This window comes from Ursus arctos, unplaced genomic scaffold (assembly GCF_023065955.2).
Source record: "Ursus arctos isolate Adak ecotype North America unplaced genomic scaffold, UrsArc2.0 scaffold_23, whole genome shotgun sequence".
Taxonomy (NCBI): Eukaryota; Metazoa; Chordata; class Mammalia; order Carnivora; family Ursidae; genus Ursus; species Ursus arctos.
Genome location: NW_026622908.1, coordinates 41,517,086 through 41,543,641, shown reverse-complemented (window position 1 = coordinate 41,543,641; position 26,556 = coordinate 41,517,086). Strand labels below are relative to the sequence as shown.

General features: G+C 51.2%; 1 protein-coding gene and 1 long non-coding RNA gene across 4 annotated transcripts in view; one reads left to right on the top strand and one right to left on the bottom strand.

Annotated features, from left to right (window-relative positions):
- The window catches only part of LOC113244122 (uncharacterized), a 65,429-nt gene extending 48,946 nt beyond the window's left edge, over nucleotides 1-16,483 (top strand). For all 3 annotated transcript variants that reach the window (XR_008961086.1, XR_008961089.1, XR_008961088.1), the window contains one exon: nucleotides 15,026-16,483. This is a non-coding gene — a long non-coding RNA (uncharacterized LOC113244122). The remainder of the gene's footprint in view (nucleotides 1-15,025) is intronic.
- On the bottom strand, nucleotides 3,216-25,987 carry LOC113244123 (solute carrier family 22 member 20). The gene is made up of 10 exons (XM_057317367.1): nucleotides 24,995-25,987; nucleotides 24,801-24,904; nucleotides 23,243-23,397; nucleotides 21,044-21,212; nucleotides 20,387-20,510; nucleotides 19,402-19,517; nucleotides 15,477-15,691; nucleotides 13,531-13,639; nucleotides 13,138-13,341; nucleotides 3,216-4,071 (listed from the first exon to the last, which is right to left on the bottom strand). Exons 1-10 carry the CDS (start codon nucleotides 25,373-25,375, stop codon nucleotides 3,975-3,977), a joined length of 1,674 nt encoding a protein of 557 aa, XP_057173350.1. The 5' UTR covers nucleotides 25,376-25,987; the 3' UTR covers nucleotides 3,216-3,974.
- Between the last annotated feature and the right edge of the window lie 569 nt (nucleotides 25,988-26,556).

The following is a 26,556-nucleotide window of genomic DNA, read 5'->3' as shown; positions in this document are numbered from 1 at the left end:
AGGACTCAATCCTGAATTCTTCTAGTTTCCTCAAATATCTGGCTATGACTCCCCAAATGTTGCTAATTTTCTCCTACCCTTCTGATCTGGAATCGCTAAGAACAAGAACCACCCTCGAATCTCTTTCAAAGGGACCCTCCCTGGTCCGTAGGGTCCTGTGCAGACCCGGGGAACCTCTGAGCCAAACTGACCGGGAGGAGAAGCAGCTGCCGTTGACGCTGAGTGCTTCTACCCAAGATGCTCTGTCAAAACCTCAAGCTTTGGGGCGCCTGGGTGGCACAGCGGTTAAGCATCTGCCTTCGGCTCAGGGCGTGATCCCGGCGTTCTGGGATCGAGCCCCACATCAGGCTCCTCCGCTATGAGCCTGCTTCTTCCTCTCCCACTCCCCCTGCATGTGTTCCCTCTCTCGCTGGCTGTCTCTATCTCTGTCGAATAAATAAATAAAATCTTAAAAAAAAAAAAACCCTCAAACTTTAACTCACGAAATCCTTTCCTCTTTTCTTTCGTTTACTCTGGGGTTGGCCTGGAGAGATAACACCATCATCTGTATCTCCCAGGCCATCACTAAGAGGGTCATCTTTCTGCTGGATCTGTCATCAAAAACTCTGACCTATCCATGATGTCAGAGACCCCCTGGTCCATTTCGCTGTTGCTGGTTAACGGTGCCAAACTTGGGGGACTCCGTGTCTAGGCTGTATGCAAACAAAGGGACACAGGTGAAGGTAGTTGGAAGAAAACTCCCTGCGTGGTCTGTAGCCCTTTAAATATTTCCTGGCCTTGTGCATGTTACCTTTCCAGTCCGGAACTAGCAGCAGTTACCAGGAGGCATTTATGACTCACTTATGCTCTTTGGCAGGGCCCTACTTCCCTGGTTAGGGGTAAATGTAAATGAGGCTATGATCAGGAACGTCTTTCTTCTTTTCTTTCTTTCTTTCTTTCTTTCTTTCTTTCTTTCTTTCTTCTTTCTTTCTTTCTTCTTTCTTTCTTTCTTTCTTTCTTTCTTTCTTTCTTTCTTTCTTTCTTTCTTCTTTCTTTCAAGATTTTATTTATTTATTTGACAGAGATAGAGACAGCCAGCGAGAGAGGGAACACAAGCAGGGGGAGTGGGAGAGGAAGAAGCAGGCTCCTAGCGGAGGAGCCTGATGTGGGGCTCGATCCCAGAACGCCGGGATCACGCCCTGAGCCGAAGGCAGACGTTTAACAACTGAGCCACCCAGGTGCCCCAGGGATGTCTTCTTAACTCTTGAAAATGTTGCAGAATTTGCTGCCCAACAAAAATCCTGAGATTCTCTGGACCAAGTTATTCTTGATAATAGGAGGACCCTTCACAATGTTTCAGCCGAGCAAGGTGCCTGTGCTGTGGCCGACACCACCTGCTACACCTGGATTAACACTTGTGGGGAAGTTGAAACCCAATTACATCGACTCAATTGTACATAAACTACGTCGAGCAAGCTGTTTGGCTTAAAAAGGTGGCTCCTTCAAAAGGGTCTTTGACTCGTTTGATTTTTATTGGTTTGGGTCTTGGGGACCATGGCTCTGAAGTGTGCATCAGACATTGGAAATTATTCTGTTTATAATAACCATACTAATCTCCCTGGCATGTTGTATTCTCTCGAACGTTTAAATGCATGTTGGCAGGGGCACCTGGGTACCCTGCATCAGGCTCCTCCGCTGGCAGCCTGCTTCTTCCTCTCCCACTCCCCCTGCTTGTGTTCCCTCTCTCGCTGGCTGTCTCTCTGTCAAATAAATAAATAAAATCTTTAAAAAAAAATGCATGTTGGCAGCTGCTAACCACCATGGAAATGATTTCAGACCAGAACATCAGAAAGGAATAAAGACTAAAAAATTATAACCCGGAAGTCATGACTTGCGAATACCACAGAGATTCAGCAAAAAACCTTGCAAAACCTATCCTGACCTGTGACCTCTGCGTCACCCAGAGGACTCGTAAACGCTGTGAGAACTACAGTAGCCGAGAGTGGCACTAATGCCTTAAATTTTAATCACATCTCTCGGGGCTGAGAGTCTAATTAAAAGGGGGGAATCATTAAAAAAAGAAACAACATCCCAAAATGAAGTCACTTATGCTAAGCCCCACACAAACCAAGACTTAATTGCAGTTTTAGCCTCTCCGAGGAGTGGAATTTTAAACCAGTCTGAAATTTCCTGATCAACCCTAGTGGGGTCATCTGCTTGAAAGACCCCCCTGTCCTTCGCCTAAAGGAAGGTGACCTTGCCTGAAATAATCCTTTCTTTTGTTTATGACTTCCGTATCCCTGTCCTCTTCTGTCCATAAAAGTTCCATTTCGTATAGATGCTCAGAGCGCCTTTCTACGTTCTGGATAAGCTGTTGCCTGATTCACGAATTGTTGATTGAAGTTGATTAGATCTTCAAATTTACTCAAAATCTGTTTTTTTTTTAAAGATTTTATTTATTTATTTATTTATTTGAGAGAGAGAGAGAGAGAATGAGCAGGTGGAGAGGCAGAAGGAGAGAGAAGCAGACTCCCTGCTGAGCAGGGAGCCCGACGCAGGGCTGGATCCCAGGACCTGGAGATCATGACCTGAGCTGAAGGCAGACACTTAACGACTGCACCACCCAGGCGCCGCTCGCAGGGTGAATCTTCAAGTATGACAGCAGCACTCTGCCTTTCAAATTCACGGATCTGCTGAGGGCTGTGGGTTGAGAACCACTCAAATAGAAAAGCCCACATAAAAGATCGCTGAATAAGAGGTTCAATCTATGGGAGGACTGAGGATTTGGTGCATCAAGCCTCATGCCTTGGGACAGCTTTTTGGAGAATTCTCCAAAAATGCCATATTGCAGTGGTTCCTGCCCAAACTGTGATTTCTTACTTTTTTCCCAGATTGTGCTTTTTTCTTGAGCTTTAGGGGCGGAGCACTGATCTCATCGATTCTCTGACAATTCCAGGAGGAAGGGCTCAGACGAGGAAATTTGCTCAAGACAACTCAGTGAGCCAGGATTTGGATTCCTCACGAATCTAATCTGAATTACAGAGAGGGTCAAGGTCAGGGATGCAGGCACATGTCCAACATCCGGGCTGGAAAAGCATCTGAGGTCAGAGGGGCACCAGGAACTCGTCTCTCTGTGAGACGTTTGGAGAACCAAGCCACACCCCATTTCATTTCTGCAAGGGGGTATTGCCAGGATGCCAGTGAGGGGCAGAGGTCTCCATCTAGTGCCTGAGTCTGGCTTCATCACATATTTACCAACTACTTACTACACACGTGCCGTGTGCAAATCCCACATTTGCTAGTTGAGAAAGTAAGTCATACACAACTAGGGGAAGAGAGCTTTAATTGTATATACAGCAAGACAGAGTAAATGCCAAGGGGTGGAGCAGAATGAGTTCTCAAGGGCAAGCTGGGTGGGGCTGTCCCGGGACAACCAGGGGCACAACTGTCTGCCACTCTAACCTTGCAATGACACAATGTTTGGAGTGGAACAAGAATGAACAGAGGTTTTAAGGGGGCAGGATTGGGGATGGGAAAGGGAAAGAGGTCCTCCTTTGGTCCCTGGACATGGTTTTTCTTGACTTTCTACACATTTTTTTTTTTAAGATTTTATTTATTTACTTGACAGAGACAGCCAGCAAGAGAGGGAACACAAGCAGGGGGAGTGGGAGAGGAAGAAGCAGGCTCCCAGGAGAGGAGCCTGATGTGGGGCTTGATCCCAGAACGCTGGGATCACGCCCTGAGCTGAAGGCAGATGCTTAACGACTGCGCCACCCAGGCGCCCTGACTTTCTACACATTTGACCACCAACTGGCTGCCAGTGGTCAGTTTTCTTCCGGTAACCACAGCCCTGGTTTGTGGGTAGCTCTTTTGTCATGGACTTGAAAAGCCACCGCCGTCCTTGGCCCACCTCACCCCCATCAGTATCAGGAAAAGCCCCAGGGGTGTCGGGACACCAGATCAGGTGCCACCAGCAGAACCAGGTTTGTGGCAGCTTAGATGGTTTCTTTGAGGGGAGAAGATCCCAGCTGCTGGAGAGAAATTTCTTCCCTCTTCTCTTCTGCCTCCTTCTTGGAAAGACCTCCTTTGACTCTGTTGCAATGGAAAGGCCAATGGAAAAATAAGACGGAAAGGCAGAGAAGACGTGGTGAGAAGCAGGTCATGTGTGCACAGCATTCAAGACATGTGTCTCTACTATCCCCAAACCCCCAGGGATGGTAGAAGCCACAGCAGCCCTTCCCCTAGTTCTCGTGGGGGCACCTAGGGAAAGACTGCAAGGTCAAAAAGTTTTCCAATGAGGACCCGAGGCCAGACATGCACTCAAGGTCACTCAGCTGGTGAATGGGGCACCAGGCTCCCTGAACTTACTGGTGCTGGGCCTCGCTCCCCTGTGGACCAGGGGCACCTGCAGACACCCCCGGGGGACTGGGTACTGCCAGGGCCCTTCTCCCTTTGCCCCAGGTAGAGAATCAGCCAGGCAGGAGCAGGGAGGAGAGTCAGGGGCTGGGAGACAGCAGGGAAATTATCTGGAATAGCCTTCCAGTGGGAGGGCTGCCCCGTGGGGCTTTCTGTCCTTTGAACAGGTGCAGTTTTGCCTTTTTCGCTTGTATCCCTCTATCTTTGAAATAATGTGTGTTCTAGTCTCTTTCATTTCATCCTGGAATTGTGCAGACTGAGAATGGTTTGTTCTACGTAATTATGTGAGTCTTCGTTTTCTTCTCGTTTTCATCATTTACACCTCTTGTCAGTTTCTCTGGTCTACTTTTCGGGGGCTACAGTTTGAGACCGTTTTCCAATGTTCCAAATGTTTGATCAGAGTTTGTATCCTTACCTTGTAACTCTTTTATTTCTAACCTTTTAGTCCAAAGGTTTAAGCCATTTTTGTGTGTGATTATTTCTTCCCATAATCACAAAGAAATGTTTCTTTCTTCTCGATTGACTGTCCTCTGTGTCTCTCTTTTCTGCACTTGAAGCCTTGTAGTCATCTTGACTCTGTCCCTTGGGTCCATTCAGCTTATTGGTTTCACCTGTTGTGTGCCTGCGGGGTGGGGGCTGAGGGACAGGAGCCTGTCCCAGCTGCCTGTTTCTCCCCAGCTCCTGCCTGTAGACTCCCCATGCCTTCGAAAGATGATTCCTAAAAACCCAGAGGCAGACATTCTCCAGATTCAGCTGCTACAATGGTTAGGCTTGCTCCACACCATTTTTAAAATTCATCATACGAGCAAAGATGACCAGAGGAGGCCTGTTGTGTGACCTGAAATCCATGGTATTCTTTTTTTAATGTTCGAAATATAATACAATAAGCATTAGAAACAGGCTGGGCTCGGCCCTGAAACTGGGGTTCACCAGCGGTGAGAGGGTGGCAGGAGGTCCCAGCTGACTAATGGCCTGGGCTTTGACCTTGGTGGAGCGCTGAAAGGCTGAAACCCATCCCCCACCCCTCACCTCTCTAAGCCCCCACTACCAGTGGGAGGAACTCCATGGGAGCTCACCGAATGGAGCCTCGCAACTTTGTCCAGACCCTGCTGCCTCTCATCCGGGTCTTTCCACCATCTCGGCAGGCTTTCCCAGACCCTTCCCTAGCTTCTGGGCCTTGAGAGGGGCTCCCCTGTGTCTGGGAAACGACCTAATTGAATTCTTATAATTGCTTTCATCTTGTGCTTCTCCCACTTGGTTACCAAAGAAAAGCTGCTTAATATAGACAATTTGGAGATAATTTTTATATTAATTTTTTTAAGTTTTATTTATTTAACTAATCTCTATCCAGGGCAGGGCTCGAACTCAGGACTGCAAGACTGAGTTGCACGTTCTAACTGAGCCAGCCAAGTGCCCTGGAGATAATTTTTAAAATAGAAAGTATCCAGGGAAAAAAATTAAATGTCACTCATACTTTGAGGCAATGACTGTCCCCGTTTTAACTTATTTCTTTCTCTCTTTTGAGTCTCTAGTTCTTTTTTTTAAGTTTATTTTTATTTATTAATTTCATTTATTTATTTAAGTAATCTCCACACCCAACGTGGGGCTTGAACTCATGACCTCAAGATCAAGCGTTGCAGGCTCCACCAACTGAGCCAGCCGGGTGCCCCTTGAGTCTCTATTTCTTCACATGATTGGGAAATACCGTAATTAATATTAATATACTATTTAACAGTATAGTATAAACATTCCCTGTGCCCTAAAAGAAGTCTTCATCAACATAACTTTTTACTACTGCGCAGTAGGTCATAATTTATTCAAGTCGTTGGCAATCTGGAGATTGCATTTTGTCCCAGGCATATTAAGCATGGTGATGAGTATCCTTGTAAATAAACTTTGTCCACATTTCAGCTTATTTGCTTAGGGTGGAGTCCTGGAAATGTCGTTGCCACTTAGAAGAATATGAAAATTTTCCCATCTCATGATCAGTAATGCCAATGAAACTTCCAGAAAGTTTCAGGAATTTCCTCCTTTCTGTCTATACATCCTTATTGACTACTACTATGTTTTAAATGTTTTCCTTATTGGATATTTAAAAATGACCTCTTTCCTGTTTTAATTTACATTTCTTTGATTCTGACTGACATGAATACCTGTCCTCTGTTCATTTTCTATCAGCATTTCCTCCTTTGTGAATGTTCTATTCTTACAGAAAAGGATTTTTTGAGCAGGGCTAGTCCACTCCTCCTTTGCTATGTTGCTCCATCAAACTGGGCCATAAGCCCAATTGGGTCATGGAGGCTGATGTGGCCCCACACCAGGCAATATAGACCATTCTGGAGAAACAGGATCTGGTCTTGTGGTTAATGAAGGATAGGAGCAATTTACACAGACATAATTTATTAACAAATGGATTTTTGTCAGCCTGTGAAATAAATATGGAGGAAGTTCCCTTACGTCTTTACGCAACCCAGGAACCAGTGGACGAAGGTGTGCTACAGCTAATCCCTCTTGGCTTGCGGCCATCTTGGAGATGGGTAACGGGAACTTGGAAAGAGCCATTTTCTTCTCATCTTAATCTTTGACACCCAAGGCCCGGGGCTAGCACTCAGAGTTATCTGGTGATTTTAGAAATGGAGAAAAATGAAATGGGCTGAGGAGTTCTTGAATTCTTATTGTTCTGATATCAAAAACTCTACTCAACTGACTCATGAGAGAGACGTTTCTTGCCTCCTGTTCCCCAACATCGCCGTTTCCTACCAAACCAAAACAAGTTGAGTCTTTTCTGTCTCATATTTGGTTGGAAGGGAATTGTCAAGAAGAACCCCGGAGAGGTTATTGAAGAAGCCCATGGACCAGAACACTCGAGAATCGTGCATGAGCATATTAAATGTGTATCTCATTATATGCCCCTCAGAGGCTCTAAAAATCTTAACTGCAAGAGGTCCTATGGCTGTTGGAACAGGTAATCATTGTTGGAGAACACTCATTCTTCATGGGGGTGATATGGCCCCCAGGGGGGCGAAAACTGGTTCTTGGCGAGGGGGGGGGATAAAAAATCCGAGATATTACAATGGTTTGTGGCCTTCCATAGGGCCATGGTACATGAACAGATACACAGTGTATCTGTGGTATTAAACTGTTATCGGGAGGGTGGGGGTGTGATTAGGGAAAAAAAATTTATATACAGAAAGGTCCCCGCAGTGGGGACGGGAGGGGTGATAATGAAAAACAGCTGAGAAACTGTTCTAAAGCAATTGCTCTAAATTCCTAGACCCAAGGCCCCATTTAGGCTGAGATTTACTAATGCAAAGGAGACAGAAAGGGTTTTTAAAAATCAGACCACATCAATCCCTTCCTCCAAGTCCTGCAGTGGTTTCTCTATCGACTTAAAAGCCTAAATTCTCAGAGTGGTCTCTAGGGCTGTCCCTGCCTTTCTCCAGGTTCATCTTTCAAGTTCACGCTTGGCCATCACTCAGCTCCTCCCAGCTCCCTGGGACTTCAGGGGGCCTTGCATAAGCTGTTCCCTTTTCCAGGGACACACTTGTCCCCTTCTCAACCTGGCTAATTTCTTCTCCTCCTCCTTTAAGTCTAGAGGCATCCCCAACCACTCAATGATTCTCTCTTACTTACACATTTATTTCTGTGTCTTTGTTCTCTCTGTGCCTGTCTTCCTCTGTAACCTCCGAGAGGGCAGAGATCACATCTGTCTTGTCGACTCTGCACCCCACACTTAGCACTGTGTCTGACCCACTGTAGCAACTCCATGAATAATAATACATAGATTAGATTTAATACATCGATTAGATCTCAAAAAGGCTAAACTGAACACCAGGTAAAATCCTTGGCCTCCAGAACCTGGCCACAGCTCCCTGAGCACTGTCCATTACGTTTATCAGCTCACTCGTGGCAGGCTCCATCTGGACGAGCTTCTCCTGGTGTCTCCCCAAAAGTAGGTTTTATTCCCCAAGATGTTAGCCCATTCTATTTGCTAAAACAGCACCATGTCTGTCTCCTCCTTAATAGGTCGCAGGTTTAGGGGCGCCCGGGGAGCTCAGTCAGTTAAGCGTCTGACTTCATTCAGCTCAGGTCATGATCTCAGGGTCCTGGGGTCGAGCCCCATCGGGCCCCCGTTCAGGCTCTGCGCTCAGTGGGGAGTCTGCTTCACCCTCTCCCTCTGTCCCTCCCGCTGCTCGTGCTTGCTCTCTCTCTTTCTCTCAAATAAATAAATACAGTCTTTTAAAAAAATAAGTCACAGGTTTAAATTTGTTATGCAAAAGTTTATATGAGATGCAAATAGGCTCGTCTACCTTTTGGCATTGTTACACTTGCTATAATCTCAAGGGGGCGTCTAGAGGGGTGTGAGGTTGGAGGAGTGGGGAGGTCAAGGGGATTGTCCTTTATCTGTTTATGAGAATGACAACCTGTGTCATCAAAAATATATGGAAAACTTTTCTTCCCTTCTCTTCCTGAACAATTTGGTCTTAAAGCCATTACATGGGGCAGAGCAAGGTAGGTGTCCACATGGAGGGCTGGCCCAGGATGGGGTTTTGGAGCCCAGGTGGGGTGCGGAGGGGTCCGTGAAGGTGAGGATGGGTCACATGCTGGGGGGTTGATCAAACAGGCAAATACATTAAGGCTGAGGGAAGGCAGATTTCTCATTGTCAGAGAAGGGAGTTAAATATGAAAAGGGAGCAAACTAGGAGAAACCTGGTGGTGGGTGGTGCTGGGCTGGAGCTGGAGGTAGTGGTGTGACTCAGGGATTTCAGTATCATCTATGGATACAGAAAAAAAGATGTATGGGTCTGTGCGTCTCCATGCATATTCATAAACTCCCTACTTCTATCCGCTGAGAAGGCTTGAGAGCAGGAAAACCCCATCATAATGAGCCCCTCACACCTGGATCTTGGCTTTTTTTTTAAATTAAGATTTATTTATTTATTTATTTATTTGAGAGAGAGAGAGCTCCAATGGGGGGGGGGCTATCTCACAACCCTGAGACCACGACCCGAGCCCAAATCAAGAGGTGGGCAACGCTTAACCGACCAAGCCACCCAGTCGCCCCAAGGATCTTGGCTTCTAAATACCCTTCTCTACCAAGATGAACCAAGACAGCCCGAGAAACGGTAGCTGCCAAGACCGCTACGGGGAAATGAGCCTGGACTCCGTGGTTGCAGCAGAGAACGCGGACATGCTTAAAGAATTTTAAAACAATACAAAAGTCAAAAGGGTCGTGCTGGCCAAATTGAGGACAAATTGAGCCTCAAAATAAGCAGTGTATAATACATTGAAAAATAAGGATTTATGAATCCGTAATGATACAAACGCATACATAATAGGTTGAAGTGTGATAAGGAAGGGGATACTTCCACTGTGTAAAGTACTTCACCACAAAACGCTTGTTAGTTACAGAGGGGGAAGAAGGAACCTTCCAGCACAAGAGGCGGGCAGGTGCCTCCTTCACTAAGGGATCGAGGGGAACATCACCCATCAGGGGACAGATCAGAATCGCGTGCCAGCTCATGGGATACCATGAGCAGGACTCGGCCTCACGTCTGCGGTAACACGGCCAGAGACGCTATAAGCTACAACCTATCACATCAGAAAACGCCAAACCGAGGGAAAATCTACAGGATAACTGGTCGGCATCTTCAAAACAGTCAAGGTCATGGTTAACTCACAGCTGGTCCGCGGCAGCGCCGTGTTCACCTTCAGAGACGTCGGAGCCAAGACACGGACCATCAACCACAGCAAGGGTGAAACGGACTAGCCAGGAATTTATCATGTGCTGTGAGTGTGACGCTCCCTCTGGAGGCAGCCTCTCCCAGCTTGTTTAATATTGTTTGTTGAGAATTATGGATTTCTGGTCTGTAATTAGTTTACCTGGTTCTACAAACTGATTTTCGCTGGGACCAACAGGATACCAAAAAAAAACCCCGCGGCAGACATATGCCTTGGCTGCCCCGAGACTGAGATGCCTCCCTTTCATGCTGACAGCCCGCGTGAGGGACCAAACCGAGGGCAGAGAGGACCCCGGGGCGGTGCACCTGCGTGCCCGGGGCCTTCCTGATGTTCGCCTGCACTTTCTTCCTCCTCATCTCCTGAAAGCCTTATACAAGGTGCTTGTGGACTCATGCTTGGCCTTCCTATTATAAAACCTTGTATAACCATTGGAGTCGAGAGAGTCCAAGAACCCCCGAGGACCTAGTCCAGCCTGAACAAAGTGCAACATCTAAATGCCACTTGTGATTCTGACCCGGATCCTCTTGCTTTATAGGATGTCAGCGGGCGGGGGAGCAGGGGGCGCGGGGAGGTGGGGGTGGGGCAGACTGGCAGAACCTGAACGAGGGAGGATTAAATGCAAATCATGTATCAACATTAGCTTTCTAACTGTGATGGTTCTGTTGAGGCTGTGTAACAGAACACCCTTGTTTGACAGAATCGCACCGTCGGGCATCTGGCAGAGAAGTCTCAACAACTTTCTCTCCGGGGGTTCAGACAAGGAGTGTAAGTTTGGGATTGTCCCGGATCGCACGGAACACAGAGATGCGGACGCAGATGTCCTCACACATACATAATTTAAAAAATAAACAATAAAAGCAATGCAAAGTCTGGGACTACTCTGCAACGTTTGGGGAACTTCAGAGAGCTTTCTGCATTCGGGATATCAGTTAGTTTCCCAGCGTGGGCAAGCTGGTCCACACCCCCTGGGACCCACCGACTCCTAACAGGACCAGCTAGGTTAGATCCAATCAGCAAACTGTTGTGAGAAAGAATGGCTTGTTCCCAACTCTTTTCTCTTATCTTATTTTATTTTAAAGATTTTATTTCCTTATTTGACAGAGAGAGAGAAAGCACAAGCAGGGGGAGCAGCAGACTCCCCGCTGAGCAGAGAGCCCCATGACGTGGGGCTCAATCCCAGGACTCTGGGATCACGCCCTGAGCCGAAGGCAGACGCTTCACCGACTGAGCCACCCAGGCACCCCTCAACAATTTTAAAAACTAAAATTATTTTTAGGGGCACCTGGGTGGCTCAGTCAGTTAAGCATCAGATTCTTGATTTCGGCTCAGGTCGTGACCTCAAGGTTGTAAGATCGAGCCCCATGCCTGGCTCTGTGCTTGGAATAGAGTCTGCTTGAGATTCTCTCTCTCCCTCTCCCCCTGCACACACTCTCTCTCTCAGTAAATAAATTAAATTAAATTAAATTAAACTAAATTAAATTAAATTGTTTTTAGTAAATCATCTCCATCATGTAATTGGGTCACATCTGTACAACCTACCATAGCTTTATAATAAATGTTCCCGGCAGGATCAAAGGAAGCTCTGTTACCCAAAACTCAAATTTCATTTGTCACTACCGGGATTTTCCCGTAGTTCAGGTAAGCAAAATGTGACTTTAAAAAGGCGCAGGCCAGAACCATTACAGTAATATCGGGGCGGGCGGGGACACACCCTCCAGTTGTCTCTTCATGTACTTGGGTCCCTCAGGCAACGTCTCAGAGCACCTGCAAGCAGGCTCCGGATCGGGTTATTGACAAAGATTAACCCAGCATCTGGGGTGTCTAGCCCTATACCTGTGGCATGAATGGGAATTAAACGGGCAGAGAGCACGGGGAGGAATGTTCCAGACAGAGAGAGCAGCCTTGGTGTTGGCAGGGGCCAGATCCTGGGAGCTTTGTGAGATTTCAGATTTTATCTTCAACATAAGAGGGTGCCAGGGAAGGGCTGCAAGGAGTGATGTGATTCTTTACATGGCAAGCCTTTCACACTAGTTGCTGTATAAAGAAGAAAGTGGAAGGGACAGGGGAGATATGAGGCTTTTAGAGCTGTCCAGACTCGGAGGGGGATGGTCCCAGGGGTGAGAGAGGCGGACAGATTCTAAATATATTTTGGAGGCAGAACTGCCAGGACTTGCCAAAGGAAATGTCCTTGATCTATGTGAGTCCAGCCTTAGTCCATGGCTCAGGTTAGATGGAGGATGCTCACGGGGGATTATTTCAAGGATTTCAAACATGGTCCACCTCACAGTTCTCTGCGCATAGATGGCTCCAGCTGTGGGATCAAGCTGGACTCAGAGAAAGCTACAGACCTGGGTCCTGTTCCCTTCCCCGGCCCCATTCCCCACAACCAAGGGGCTTCAGTGACCCCACTGTTGCTGAGAAATGCAACGAGTCCGCTTGGCACTTTTAGAAACATCATCAAGGACATCACCTTACTCAGTGGCCTCCCTAAGGAGATCCACGAGAGAAATTTCTTCTAGTGCTAATTGTTGAGGAAAGTTTCACTTTCCCCAGAGAACTGGTAGCCCTTTTTCTCTCTGACAATATGACAAAAGTCATTAACAGGGTCTCTTTCCGTTGCCAGGAAGCTTGGGCCAAATTTGAAGGCCACCAACGCAGCCACACGGGCCTGTCTTTGCTTGAGAATATGGCACTTCTCCTCCCCACAAACCGTCATCCCCACCTCTCTGCCAGGCTTGACTTCAACTCATGCTCCTGCTTTGCCTGGTTTCCAGTTTATCCTTCATGCTGTTTCACCATTCATGGCTGGGTCTGTCCTTGATGAAAGCCAAGCCTCTTAGACAAACGTGGGTAGACGAGGCTGGTGTTCCCGGCACCGCTCCCACCCACCAACCATGACATTGTAACAGCAGCGGGAGGACCCTCGTTGCCCCGAGTTGTTTCACGGGAACCTGCAGCCCGTTTGGCCATCCCCCCTCACCATGCCCGGAGGCTCCTTACCTCTTCTCCATGGCCTCGATGGTCTCCACCAGGGGCGCGTTGCGGGTCTCAGCCAGGAAGCAGACGGCCAGCCCGGCCAGGATCGAAGTGGCCCCGAAGCTCATAGGCGGTAGGATGGTGCTGAACTCCCCGAGCGTGGTGACCAGGGGTGCCACCAGACCCCCAAAGCGGGCATTGACCGAGGCAAAGCCCATCCCCATCTGCCTAAAAAGTGCGGACTGGTCAGTGGCCATGGCCCAGGCTGCCTAGAGGGCCGGGAGTGCCAGGCCCTGGGTGTCAGGGGACAGACAGAAAGGAGAAAGGGTCCTGCTTCAGCAAGCTCAGCAGGTATCAACCTGGAGCTCCAGAGCCTCCCACGGGGCAGGGGCTGATGTGCTCCCCCCGTGCACCCACCTGATCTCTGTGGGGTACAGCTCTCCCGTGAACAGGTACACGCAGATGAAGGAGCTGGCCAGGCAGCCTTTGCCTAGCGCCGCCTGGGCCGTGCGCAGGGTTTGCATGTCTGCAGGGGGGTAGGCGGAGCCGGGGGTTAGGGGGAGCTCAGAAGCCCAAAGGCGATCGGGGAGGCAGAGGGGTAGTGGTGGAAGCAGGGGTGCTCAGGAAGGGACGGGATATGGGAAGAGGCAGAGGCTGAGGCTCAGAGCTCGAAAAGGGAGGAGAGAGGCAGAGAAATGGGTAGAGGGGATTGGGATTCCCACTACCTCGCGTTCTCACCGGGGCCCCAGAATGCCCTGCACTGCCCTTCTCTCACTTCTGCCTCCTTTTCCCCTTCCCGAGGCAGGACAAATTTTGGAGTTAGGCCTGGGTTAAATCCCAGCTCTGACCCAGCTGGGTGATCTCGGTCTCTGTCACTCAATCTCTCTGAGCCTCCCTGTCCTCCACTGTAAAATGAGGAAAACACCAGCACCTGCTTTGCAGGGCTGTCCTAAGATTCCATGATGTCGTGAGTGCAAGGAGCTCTGCGCTCGCTCAGTGTTTGCTGTTACCATCATTGGCTTGTCCTGCCCTCGGTTATGATAGTAAAACCCCAACGCACACGCCAGACACTGAAGCAATGGTCAAGGAAACGGTGGTACGTCCCCAGGCTGCACACTGGATCCAGGAGGGGGGTTTATAAAACACCCACACCTGGGCCCTACCCCTCTCCGTTACATGAAAGCCTCTTGGGGATAGCCTCAAGTTTGGGTATTTCTTTAACGGTCCCTAGGAGATTCCAACGTGCAGCCAGAGCTGTGAAACACCAATCTGGATGAATTATTCCATCGTAATACAAAATCAGGGCCATGGAACATCTGTATGAACACGAACGAGCCTCTTGGGGCACCTGGGTGGCACAGTCCGTTAAGCATCCAACTCTTGGTCTCAACTCAGGTCTTGATCTCAGGGTCATGAGGTCAAGTCCCACATTGGACCCCACGGTGGGCATGGAGCCTACTTAAAAAATAATAAAAAATAGGGCATCCTGGATGGCTCAGTTGGTTCAGAGTCTAACTTCAGCTCAGGTCCTGATCTCAGGGTCCTGGGGTTGACCCCACTCAGCAGGGAGTCTCTTTCTCCTTCTCTCTGTGCCCCTCCCCTGCCGGGCACTTACACACTCTCTCTCTCAAGTGAATGAATAAAATCTTCAAAAATAATAATAATAAAAATAAATAAATAACATGAAAAAGCATATTTATGTTATAACATAGTGAAATAGGATATATTATATATGTATATAAAGAAGACATACACATACATACTTATATAATCCTATTTATATGTGTATATACATTATATAATATTATCTCAATTATGTGAAATACAAAATCTACAAAAAGGAAAAGAGATTGGAAGAAAATATGTCAAAATACCAATTATTACCAATAATAATAACCTATCCCCTTTACAGGAAGGCGATAAAGCACCGAGAAATCAGACAAGTTGACCAAGGCCATGGGCCCTCGGCTTCGCACGAGCTCTAGGACTCTGATACTCAACGCTGGCTTCTTGCTGGAATCACTGGACTGTTCTTTGGACACCTACAGTTGGGTCCCATTCCCGGACACTGGTGGCACTGGCCTGGAGCCCCTGGGCATCGCGAATTTCAAAGGTCGTCAACCTGATCTCCTTGACAAGATGGTAAATGCTTTGGGGGCAAAGACCCATGTCTTTGCCAATTCTCCACCATGACCCTGATACCAAGCGCTAAGTGCTTAGTAAAAACTCTGCTAATGGACGGTCACTTCCTCTCCAGATCCAGAAGAACATCCCTCAGCCTTGTTCCCTTGTTGTAGTCATTGCCCACCAGACCCCAGACCCCAGAGGCTCCCGGGCGGTCATGGCAGAAGCAGATGGCTCACCTTCCGGCACAAACATGTTCACGATCACCATGAGCCCCGCCAGGATGAGGAAGGAGGCCACGGTGGCCCGGCGGCCCACGTATATCATGGTGGTGGTGGCCACCAACATGGCCGGGATGTCTATGACCCCGAACAGGACCTGCACCAGGTAGACGTTGAGTCCAAACTTCTGCAGGTCCATGGCCAGCCCGTAGTAAGCCATGGAGTTGGAGAACCTGGAAGAGGCAGCAGAACAGTCCTGCTCCAGCCCAGGCTCCACGGTTCTGGACTCAGGGGACAGTACACGGGATGAACGACATAGGACGCCATTCTCAGAGAGTTAAAATCCCCTGGATTTAACCTGCCTGCCATACCCCTCGCCAAATCCAGGTCTCTGACTTGGTTCTTAGAGCCCAAGCTCCTCCCTCCCTGTCCCTGCTTAACCACCTGCTCCCCCGAGTCCAAATCCATGCGTTCTGAAGTGGGAATGTCTTCCCTATCTGCTCTGCTCTAGCCCCTTCACCTGCAGCCTTCAGTGGCTGATCTGAGCTTCATATCTAAGAGCTGGAAGGAGAAAACGAGAACCTTCCAACCAGGCCAAGACCCCATTGGACCCTCACAGCGTCTCCCAACGTTTACTGAGAAATCTGCTCCCGCAGATGGCTGCTTCTGCCAACGGAGTTTACGGTCAATCTGATGGCAAAGGTCTGGAGTTCTCACACGGGGCGGGGGGCGGGGGTCTCCAGAGAAATGTAACATGTCCCTGAGCCAGTGTCTCAAAGAGTTGTACATCCGTGTTCATCGCAGCGTTATTCACAAGAGCGGAAAGGGAGAAGCAACCCCGAGTGTCCGTCAACTGATGGATGGACAAACAGCATGTGGTACACGGGGGTAATTACTCAGCCTTCAGACAGAATCAGCACCGAACGCGGCCGAACTGCACGGTTATCAACAGTACGATGCCGAACTTTCTGTCGTGTGTCATTTCTCCCACTGAACAATAAAAGCATGGGACTGGCCCTCATGAACCCCGGCGGGTCGGCCTGGTTTCATGTCCCTGCAAGACCACATGCAGACACGGGCTCTGGAACGTATGGGGGAAGGGGGTGGGAAAATGGAATTTGGCAGGGGGCTTTCTCCAAGCAGGACCCATCCTCTGCCCCCTTAGCACTTACTAAGAAACGCCTACCATCACTCCCACCTACCCCAGCTCTGTGAGTCAGGGGGATGGAGAAAAAGAGAAGACATTTCTAGAAAGGTGATACAGTAATTCTTATTGACCCCAGGCAGGTCTGGATTCATGTAACACTGTAAAGATATTTACAGGTACGATTAAGTTATTAGAAGCAAGTAGCAGATATGTATGGTATTAACCCATTTTTGTAAGATTACATGTGCGTGTCTTGTGTGTACCAGGGTCTGGAAGGATACAGGCTCATGCTTGGCAGGGCTTGCTGCTGGGGCTGGGGGGAGCAGCGGGAGGGGGGCGTTCGCTTTCCTCTCGTACGGGGGTAGCAGGGTCACATCTTGAGTTTTCAAGTGTCAGGCACTGTTCTATCGGCTGCACATACATTAATGCTTCTCATCCTCACAACCACCCTACGTGGTAGGTACTCTTACGAAACCGATGTTACAGTTGGGGAAACGGAGGCACAGAGAGGATAGTAACTCGCCCAAGATCAAGACAGGGCTGGCAGATAAGTGGCAGAGCTGAGATTCAAATCCAAGCAGTCAGGTTCCAGAATCCTGCCTTTGGTTTTGTCTTGTTTTTTTAAACTGAAGTACAGTTGAGTTCTGCCTCACAACCAAGACGCCATCCTGCCTATACGTTTCCGGGTTGTTTGAAAAAATAATTTTTTTTTCAATGAGTATGCAGTGCTTTTGTAATTTAGGGGGAAAAAACCAGTAGAGAAAAAGAAATGCAAGTTAACGGAAGCATTTACCACAGAAGTGCGTGAACGTCTACCAGTTCCTCATACTTCCCCTTCCTCCCAAATCTCCCCACCTGCCGGCAGAAACTCCGTCTGGGTGACCCAGTCACTAGCTGCCCGAATTACTTCCTTTTAACAGAAATGGGCCTTAGCTTATTCTTTCCAGAAGGACCGAAGAGGGGACTTTCAAGCGTGGAATTGTTCATTCGTGATATGGCTTCTCGGTGGGAAGAGGACAGCGAGGTAGGGGCTTGTGGGCCGGCAGGGTGCTGGTGGGAGAGGGTCACCTTCCTGACTTGGCTTCTGAGGAGCTCTCTGGCTGCCCAGGGCAGAAGCCCTCTAAAGGTCCAGAGGGGTGGACAATCCCACATTTCCAGTGTGCAGGGGACACAGCTCCGAACTTTGTCAGAGAACAGACTCTACCAGAGCACGCACCCCGGCCAGGTCTGGGAGGGTTACATGTCTAAGCATTCAGTCCTCAAAAGGACCTTAGGGCTAGGTATATAAGTTGGAAATTGGGGCACCAGGAGGCCGGCTGACTTGCTCAAGGTCACCCAGGTAGTCTGGTCTTCTACCACAGCCTGGCCAGTAACCACAAAACAAGAGTGCTGGGTCTCCTCCAGAGAACAGATAACCGATAGCCCGTGTTCCCTACTTTACAAATAGCAACCCTTACTATTTATGTATCTGGGACATCCCGTCAAGTGCAATTAAAATGACCCCCTACCCCCCCCCCTTTTTTAAAGATTTTATTTATTTATTTGACAGAGAGAGAGACAGCCAGCGAGAGAGGGAACACAAGCAGGGGGAGTGGGAGAGGAAGAAGCAGGCTCATAGCGGAGGAGCCTGATGTGGGGCTCAATCCCATAACGCCAGGATCATGCCCTGAGCTGAAGGCAGACGCTTAACGACTCCGCCACCCAGGTGCCCCCCCAACCCCTTTTTAAATCAGTTTCTTGGGGCGCCTGGGTGGCACAGCGGTTAAGCTTCTGCCTTCAGCTCAGGGCGTGATCCCGGCGTTATGGGATTGAGCCCCACATCAGGCTCCTCCGCTAAGAGCCTGCTTCTTCCTCTCCCACTCCCCTGCTTGTGTTCCCTCTCTCGCTGGCTGTCTCTATCTCGTTCAATTAAATAAATAAAATCTTTTTTTAAAAAAATAAATCAAACAGTTTCTCATCTGAGGATTTGCCAGCTGCCAGTCTGTGCTAATGGGAACAGAGAGCGCTTGTGCTTTTATCCATTTTACACTTCCTGTTTATCTATGTGGCTGCTGTGAATTCCTTCCTGTCCCCTGGCAAACTCCACAACCGTTTCTGTAAAATCCGCTTAGATGTCATCTCCTGCACGAAGCCCTCAGCAGCCCCAGTCAGGAGAACTGCCATAAGGACACCTGTCATACCTCATAGACGTTATTGTTTCCTGTCTGTCCCTTCTGGACCCACAAGTGTTTCTCCAGAGTGCGACACTTCCCAGATCTCCTGGAAACCCCAAGGCTCTATCAGGTTGGGATGAGGTGTAATTTGGAAAAGCTCTGTGGGTGATTCCAATGGGTAACCCCCCCACTAAGGTGAGACCCACTGTCCAGATGTGGGGTCCCTAGGTCAGCACAGATGGCTCATCTATGACCGCATCTCAGCACTGAGCAGAGGGCCAGAGGCCCCTAGAGAAAGGGTAGGGAACAAGACTGAATTCACAAGGCTCACCTGCTCATTGCATTAAGAGTATCTGAGAACAGGGGCGCCTGGGTGGCACAGTGGTTAAGCGTCTGCCTTTGGCTCAGGGCGTGATCCCAGCGTTCTGGGATCGAGCCCCACATCAGGCTCCTCCGCTATGAGCCTGCTTCTTCCTCTCCCACTCCCCCTGCTTGTGTTCCCTCTCTCGCTGGCTGTCTCTATCTCTGTCGAATAAATAAATAAAATCTTTAAAAAGAGTATCTGAGAACAGAGTCTGGAAGTGGGGATAGAAGGCGTGTCCCTGCCTCGGGTCAAAGACTTGGGCTCAAGCACGTCACCTACCAGACCACCATGAGACAGCACGTGACCTTTCGGATGGCCGGGGTTCGGAAGAGGTCTAAGACCGAGTTGGAGGTGCGGACATTCGCAATCTCACTCTGGATGTAAGAGCTCACCACCTGGACAAGGAAAGTTTGATCAGCAGAAGGGAAGGATCTGGGACCCTATTTTCCTGTGAGGAGTCCCTTCATCTGTGGAGAGGAAGGTCAAAGTTGGGGTTCCCCGGCAAGATGGCTGGTTCTAGTCTCTCCATCCTGAGACGGATGGCTCTCAACGAATTGCTTCCAGAGCTTCGGGATGAAGCAGAGAAGTTCCAGTGTGAGCCCCAAGGCTCCTGGGCTGCCTGGTGATTGGGCTGGAATTACCACCTGTGGTTCTCGAGGGACCCTCACGTCTCATTCCTGCTAGAGACGCTGAGATAGGCTTGGGCAGTGGTGGAGGGCAGGGGTTCTGAGTGGTTCTGCCACTTCCCACTGTGTGTTCTTAGGCAAATGACCTGGCCCATTCAAACTTCAGTTTCCTCAACCACAAAAGTAACACATGAAATGAGATTATGTCCGTAAAGCCCTTAGCAGAGCGCTCAGCACGGGGCTTGAGAAACCGTCCTTATTTATAATAAATGGTAACTATCTTCTAACTGGTAACTATCTTATGCTGGTATTTATCGTAAAGGGTACTTTTGTTACTGATTCTTTGATAATTTCATTTTATGATTTCTACTTTAACATTGTCACTTTATTATTTTATTTAAATTTCGGCTAGGTGTCAATGGGAAGGGGTCATTTCCCCACGGCACAGATGGATGGACTGATGAACAAACAGTTAAATTATTGCGTTCCGATCACACAGCCATTCAGTGGTTCTACCTGTTTGCCTCACCGGAACTCTTCCCTTTTCACCTGGGTGGTGGGTGCGTCCTGGGAAGCTGCTGAGTCCCGGCCCATCTTGAGGCCAGCAGACGGTCCCCCCCTTTCTTCCACACGCCTACCTCTTTGGTGAGCCTCTCGCCCTCCTCCGCTCTCCCGTTCATAACGGCCACTTTCCTCAGGTTCTGCACAGCCAGCTGCGACCTGCCGTGGAGGAGGAGCCAGCGGGATGACTCCGGCAGCCACCTGGCACCAAAAGAAGGATCAAGGATGGCGGGGTTGAGTCGAGCTCCTTCCATTCTCCAAACCCAAGTACACCTTCGTTCCCCTTCTTTCAGACCCTAAAAAAGCACACCGTCCTGCTGCCTGCAGACTCAAGAAGCCTGGGGGACACGCCGGCTTCCCTTTCCCAAAGCACAGCAGGCAGGGAACACCGAAGGGCACTTAGAAACGTTCACAGATCCAGTTTTGAATCCGGTTCTGACCCTGCTGTGTGGCTTGAATGAGTCGTGGGCCCTCCCTGGGCTGTGCCTCAGTTCCCCTCCTGTTGTGAGTTGCAAAGGAACTGAGGAGGCAAAACCACGCGAACGTTCTGGAGCCTTACACTAACGGAAAGGATTTGATCAGAGCTTCCCGACAGCCAGGGGCAGTGCCCGTGAGCCCGTGGTCCCCACAAGCATTAAGCCTCTTTCAAGTCCCCAACACGTCCAACAAGTCCCAGTCATTGCAGAGCCCCAGATTGTCACGGGTGAGGCTAAGTCACATTTGTCGGGACGTACCACGAGTAGAGGAAGAAGATGAGGAAAGGAACAGAGACAGCAAACTGCAGCCACCGCCAGGGGCGGATCAGGTATGCCACTCCGGCCAGGATGAGTTGCCCCAGGGTGAAGGAGTACCCCAGCAAGACCCCCGCCACGGTCCGGCCCCGCGTGGGCATCCACTCCACGACTGCGGAGAAAATCAGGACAGGATCAGTGGGACTCATAGCCCCCACGATTGTCTAATCCACCTGTGCCCTTCAGGGCGACTCCGTGGCCACTTGAAATTCTTCCAGAGACCTCCTGAGACACAAGTGCACCGAAGAACTAAATACAACCCATAAAACCACCAGAATGTTAGAAAAAATCATGGCAATTTCTTTTTTCAATCTTAGAGTCAGGAAAGTCTTTTCTAAGAATGCCACAAAACTCAGAAAGAGTAAAAACAAAACAAAACAAAAAAGTCAACAAACTTGACTTTATAAAAATAAGAGTGTCTGCATATAAAACAAACACCTTCACTGTCTTTAACAACAAAAGCAAACACCATAAGTCAAGTCGAACGTCAGCAAAAACAGGCAAACAAAAAATTTGCAACTCAGATTATAGATAAAGGGTGAATTTCCCTAATATTGGAAGGGTTCTTACGTATCTATAGGAAAACGACCAAAAGGCAAAAAAAAAAAAAAAGGAAAGGAAAGAAAGAAAAGAAAAGAAAAGAAAAAACAAAAAGAAAAGAAAAAGAAAAAACCCACAAAAAAAAACAGGCAAAAGATGTAAAGGGTTGGTAGGAAAGGAAATATAATGGCTCTTAATTACATGATTTTTTTGTAAATAGCAAAGCTTGGAAGCAACCTTGCTGTCCATGCATGGGGCTGGTTAAGGAATCCCGCACTCTCTCACAAGGCAACAGTAGCACGTTAACGAGGACGCTTCTGTCCCACGAGCAGCCAGCTCGTGTGTCCCGTCAGTCAGCAAATCCTGTTGCTTCGACCAACAGAATCCAGTCAAGCCTTTTCCGCCTCTTCCTGCTCCCCCTCAGCTCAAGCCAGTCTGCCGCTGGCTGGTGACCCGCAGGAGCCCCGGAACTGGCCTCCACGGGGACCCTGGCAAATGCTGAGTCAGACCAGGTCAGGCCTCTCCTCAGCTCGGGATCCTCCAATGGCTCCTGTCTTGCTCAGAGTCAAAGCCAAAGTCCATAAGTGGTCACAGGGCCTAAGGATCTGCACCCCTAACTCCCTGACCTCATCTGTCACCACTCCCCTCCCCGCTTCCCACCCCATGCTCTGCTCCAGCGACAAGACCCCCTCCTCAGGACGCCTGGCTGGCTCAGTTGGTTAAGCACCTGCCTTTGCCTTCTGGCCCCATGAGCCGCGGCTGGACGCCCGCCCTGGAGACTGAGGCGAGTGGGCTGGGATTTGTTGGGATCGTGCGTGAGATCAACAGCCTTCAGTGTCCTGATTCAGGGAGGGGGGTGTCAGCTGTGCGAGCCTGGTACATCCTGGTTCTCCAGCCCAAAGATTCCCCCCTATCCCTGAAATGAAAGAGCCATTCCATCTTTGGCAGCCGTCTCTGGGTCCCTCAGACCCTCCCTGAGCCTGGTGGCGGCCCAGGTGTCCCAGGTGCAAACTAAGCCGTTAGCACAAGCAGGCGGCAGGCCTGTGCGCACGGGGGCTTTCCACTGCCTCACAGCGCTCCACACCAGTGCTCCCAGCAGCTGCCTGAACCCAGCCTGGAGTGAGGACGGACCCTGTCACTTTGCGAGTGGGGGACACTCCCACCTGGCTTCCAGGGGGCCGGGTCTTCCCCATGGCGCTAAGGAGTCACCACCTTTGCAGCCTGGGTGAGCCCTGCCCTTTTTGGAGCCACAGAATCTTAAGGCTGCCTACAGCCTTGGGGACCACTGTGTCTCAGCTCCCTTCTGCGTCCCCACACTGAGCCCACACCGAGCCTGGCATACAGGAGGTGCTTACTAAGTGCTTATTGTGGACTATCGCACACAGGAAATAGTTCAACCCTCTCAGCGCACAGAGGGGCACACTGCAACCCAGGGTCCACGGCTGAGAGCCCAGATCACCCAAGAACCCCGCGGTGGGGTTCTGAGTGGAAGTCACTGGACGAGAATCCCAACACACAACAGGAAAGACGTCCACGAATAGGGCGCCACCCCCACTTCCGCGAGCCCTCCTCCCCTCCAGGCCCCTCCTTGGCTGGACTCACCCAGGGAGAGGGAGTTGAGGATGATGCCGGAGAAGGTCATGCCCATCAGGAACCGGAAGACACAGTAGGCGCCGAAGGAGCCGAAGTAGGCCGTGGCGGCACCCGAGACTGCCAGCTGCAGGTAGGACCAGACCAGGGGGCCCTTGCGGCCCAGCCTGAGCCGGGCGCCGGGCACGGGGTTAGCTCCCGGGGGCAGCAGCCGCATTCCTCATGGGGGTTGCCGACGGAGGGCGGAGGAAGCTGCCCCCCAGGCCAGGCCCTCCTCACAGAAGTGACTGGGACCCAGGCACTGGCGGCTGAGGTTGGTCAGGGAGGGAGAGGCGTGGTGTGGAACAAAACCAGACCCAAAGAGATGTCTTTTCTCTTTTGTTCCTTCACTCAAGGAGCATTTCTGGCCCCCTGACCCAGCTCCTACTCTTCGGGGCTTGGGGAAATGCAGGGATTCTGCGAAGGTCCAGAGGCAGGTAGAGCCGGTGGCGAGAGGGTCCCCTGAGTGAACTTCTGGCTGGACAGAGGCCTCACACCAGGACTCCCGGGCCAGTGGGAGCAGGACCCCAGCGTCAAGTCCTCATTTGAACTGGTCATGCTGGGGAGGTCAGGGTGGGGCGGGGGTTTGTTACCCCACAAAGGGGTCGAAAGGCAGGGTTCAGGGTAGCAGGGTTAACCCCATCTGGCCTGGGCATGGCCCCATTTGTGAGGGTCCAGGACCAGAGCCCTAGTGTGGCCGGGAGGGCAGCAGGCCAGGAAGGGGGCCACAGACTGCCCAGCCCGTGATCCACTCGTTCGTTCACTCATTCATTCTGTGACGCAAACATGCCTCGATCACCTCTAGGTAACCGTCCTGCACTGGGGGCTGGTGACAAACATGACACCAGGGATAAGAGACAAGCTCGTCCATGGGAAGGCCACGCTGTGCTGCGACCCACTATGACCAGGGTCATGACAGAGCTGCCCACGAGGGGCCTGAGGCATGCAGCACAGGAGTGGGGTGGGGGCAGTCTGCACTCCAGGGTGCGGGAGGGCCCCCCGGAACTGGCAGGGAGGGGAGAGGAGAGGGGGAGGGAGAAGGGGAGGATGGAGGAGGTGTGGAGCCCACTCCATTGGAGCCAAGCGCCATGTTGGGTTTCCCGGGGTCTCTCTAGAAGGGCTGGCGGCTATCCTCAGGGGCCAGTCTGCTTAGTTCTGGTCATCTGTACAACAGAATTCGGCAGGGACAGTAGGGAGGACCAGAAAGCTCTTCCTAAAGGAACATGCAGAGCCTCAAAGGGAGAGTAAAAGCCAGGCGTGGGGTGCACCACCATCTGTGTGACAAAGGTGGGACAGAGCACATGTACCCGGGGCTTGGATTACATAAAATCGTAAAATATCTCTGGTAAGAGACACAGAAACCAGACCACCCTCCAGAAATCACTGGACAGGAACAGACACTTCCCTGCAGACTCTCCCACACCTTCCAGAATGGTGAACCATGCGAATGTATTATCTCTAGACAAATCAACGTCAATCAAGTAAAACGAAGAGGCTCAGGTGGCTGGGGCCCTCCTCCCTCAAGGCTCACCTGTCCGCGAGGCCGCCAAACACGGCGGCGCCCACCAGCACCCCGGCCATGTAGATGGACTGAGCCAGGTCGCGGAGGGGGCGGGCCTCACACACCAGATCCCACTGCAGGGGAGCGAGAGGGACGCTCCAGCCTCGGCCTCGGGCCGCAGCACCCCCCCCACCTCCCTGCCACCGCCCCGGCCCCCTGCTGACCTCCGTCACGATGGTGGACGGGAAAATGCTGCGGTCATAGACCCAGCCGTCCTTGCAGCCCTCCGTGGCCGCCCCGTGGACAGAGGTGTTGGGGCTCAGGAGGGCCCACTGAGGTTCCGTGAAGCGCTGGCAAGGCTCAGGGGTCCCGAGCCGGTCCAGGGGTACCGTGGCCCTCAGCCAGGCCCCCGAGTGGTTGGCGGCGGCCGCGGTGTGGTTGGCGGGGCCCCGGCAGTGGTGGCCGGGCACGGCGGCCGTGAAGTTCTGCAGGAAGTTGTGACAGGCCAGCAGGCTGCAGGGCAACAGGAGCAGGGCCGTGTAGACTAGCTGGAAGCGGCCCACACCACCCAGGGTGTCCAGCAGCTCCGTGAAGGCCATGGCCATGGGCCTGGCCCACGGCCCAGCCTCCCGCAGCCTTATGTAAAGGACGGGGCCCCGGGAGGTGGAGGAACAGGCCGGGGGTCAGGACCGCAGACACCCCGGTGTCCGACAGGTCGCAGGGGTCTGGTTACACCTCATGGGAGGCCTCGGGCATCCCCATACCTGCAGGGCTCCCCCTTCCTCCAGGGCCTTGCTCAATTCTCTCCATCTCCCCTCCGTGTTAGAAAAGCAGGGGTCCCAGAGCACTGCCTCGCAGCCCACCGCCCAGATCTGCAGGCCCAGCCGCCGACCGCTGCCCGCACCAGCAGGACCCCAGCAGTCACTGCGGTGCCGTCATCACCCTCCCCTTTATCCTGAGGCCATCGTGAGGCATCTTCAAGAGCCCGATCCAGCCTCAGCACAGGGGACCCAGTCCCTGTGCCCGAACCCCCAGGAAGTCAGAGGCTGCACAGGAGCCGCTGGGGTGGGGGGAGGGGGGAGTCCTTTAACAATGCTCAAGCAGGGCAGCCAAGGGGAGGCCCCAGTCTCCCTGCCTCCGTCCCAGGCACTCAGGCTCAGCGTGGGGGTCTGCGAGGGGGTAGGTCCACCGGATCATCCAGACCGCTCAGTATTCCAACCCGCTCATCAACCAGAACCCCAATACAGAGAAATAGCAGGTGGGGCCCAGGGCGCCTGCCCTCCCAGCCCTCCCACCCTCCCACCCCAGCCCAGACTCCCAGGAAGTGATGGGCACCCCCCCTGACAGGACGCCAAGGCCCAGGACCCGCTCTAGGACTCCCAAGGGCAAAATGCAGGCTCAGGACGGGGGTGGGGGGAGGAGTTTCCAGGCTAGGGAGCAGTGTGTGTGTGTGGGGGGGTCTGCCACTTGGGGCTCCCAGCAGCTGAGGGCAGCCTGCACCCCCAACCTCGGCTCCATCAGCCTCTGCCCTGCAGATGTTGTTCTAGTTTGTGGCTTACCCTCCCCACCCCCCGCCCCCGCTTCCAAACACTATTCTCTCTTTTACCCTCACCTCAACCCACTCTTAATCTCTGGTAAGAAAAGCCAGGACCCCAGAGGGGCTGAAGCCGCTTACGCAAGTGGCAGGTGTCTAGGTGAAGGCGGCTTTTGTGTTCTGGGAGCTTCCTGGGGGGTCAGGTTTGTGCTCAGTAGGAGTTCGGGTTTCAGCCAGAGCCTCCTGGGCCAG

Excerpts from the sequence above, each read along its gene's own strand:
- LOC113244123 (XM_057317367.1), bottom strand. The coding sequence starts at position 25,375 with ATGGCCATGGCCTTCACGGAGCTGCTGGACACCCTGGGTGGTGTGGGC. Across the intron at positions 21,213-23,242 it reads CCTCAACTCCCTCTCCCTGG|TCGTGGAGTGGATGCCCACG; the intron begins GTGAGTCCAGCC and ends TTTTCTCCGCAG. Across the intron at positions 13,342-13,530 it reads CTGTACCCCACAGAGATCAG|GCAGATGGGGATGGGCTTTG; the intron begins GTGGGTGCACGG and ends CGCACTTTTTAG.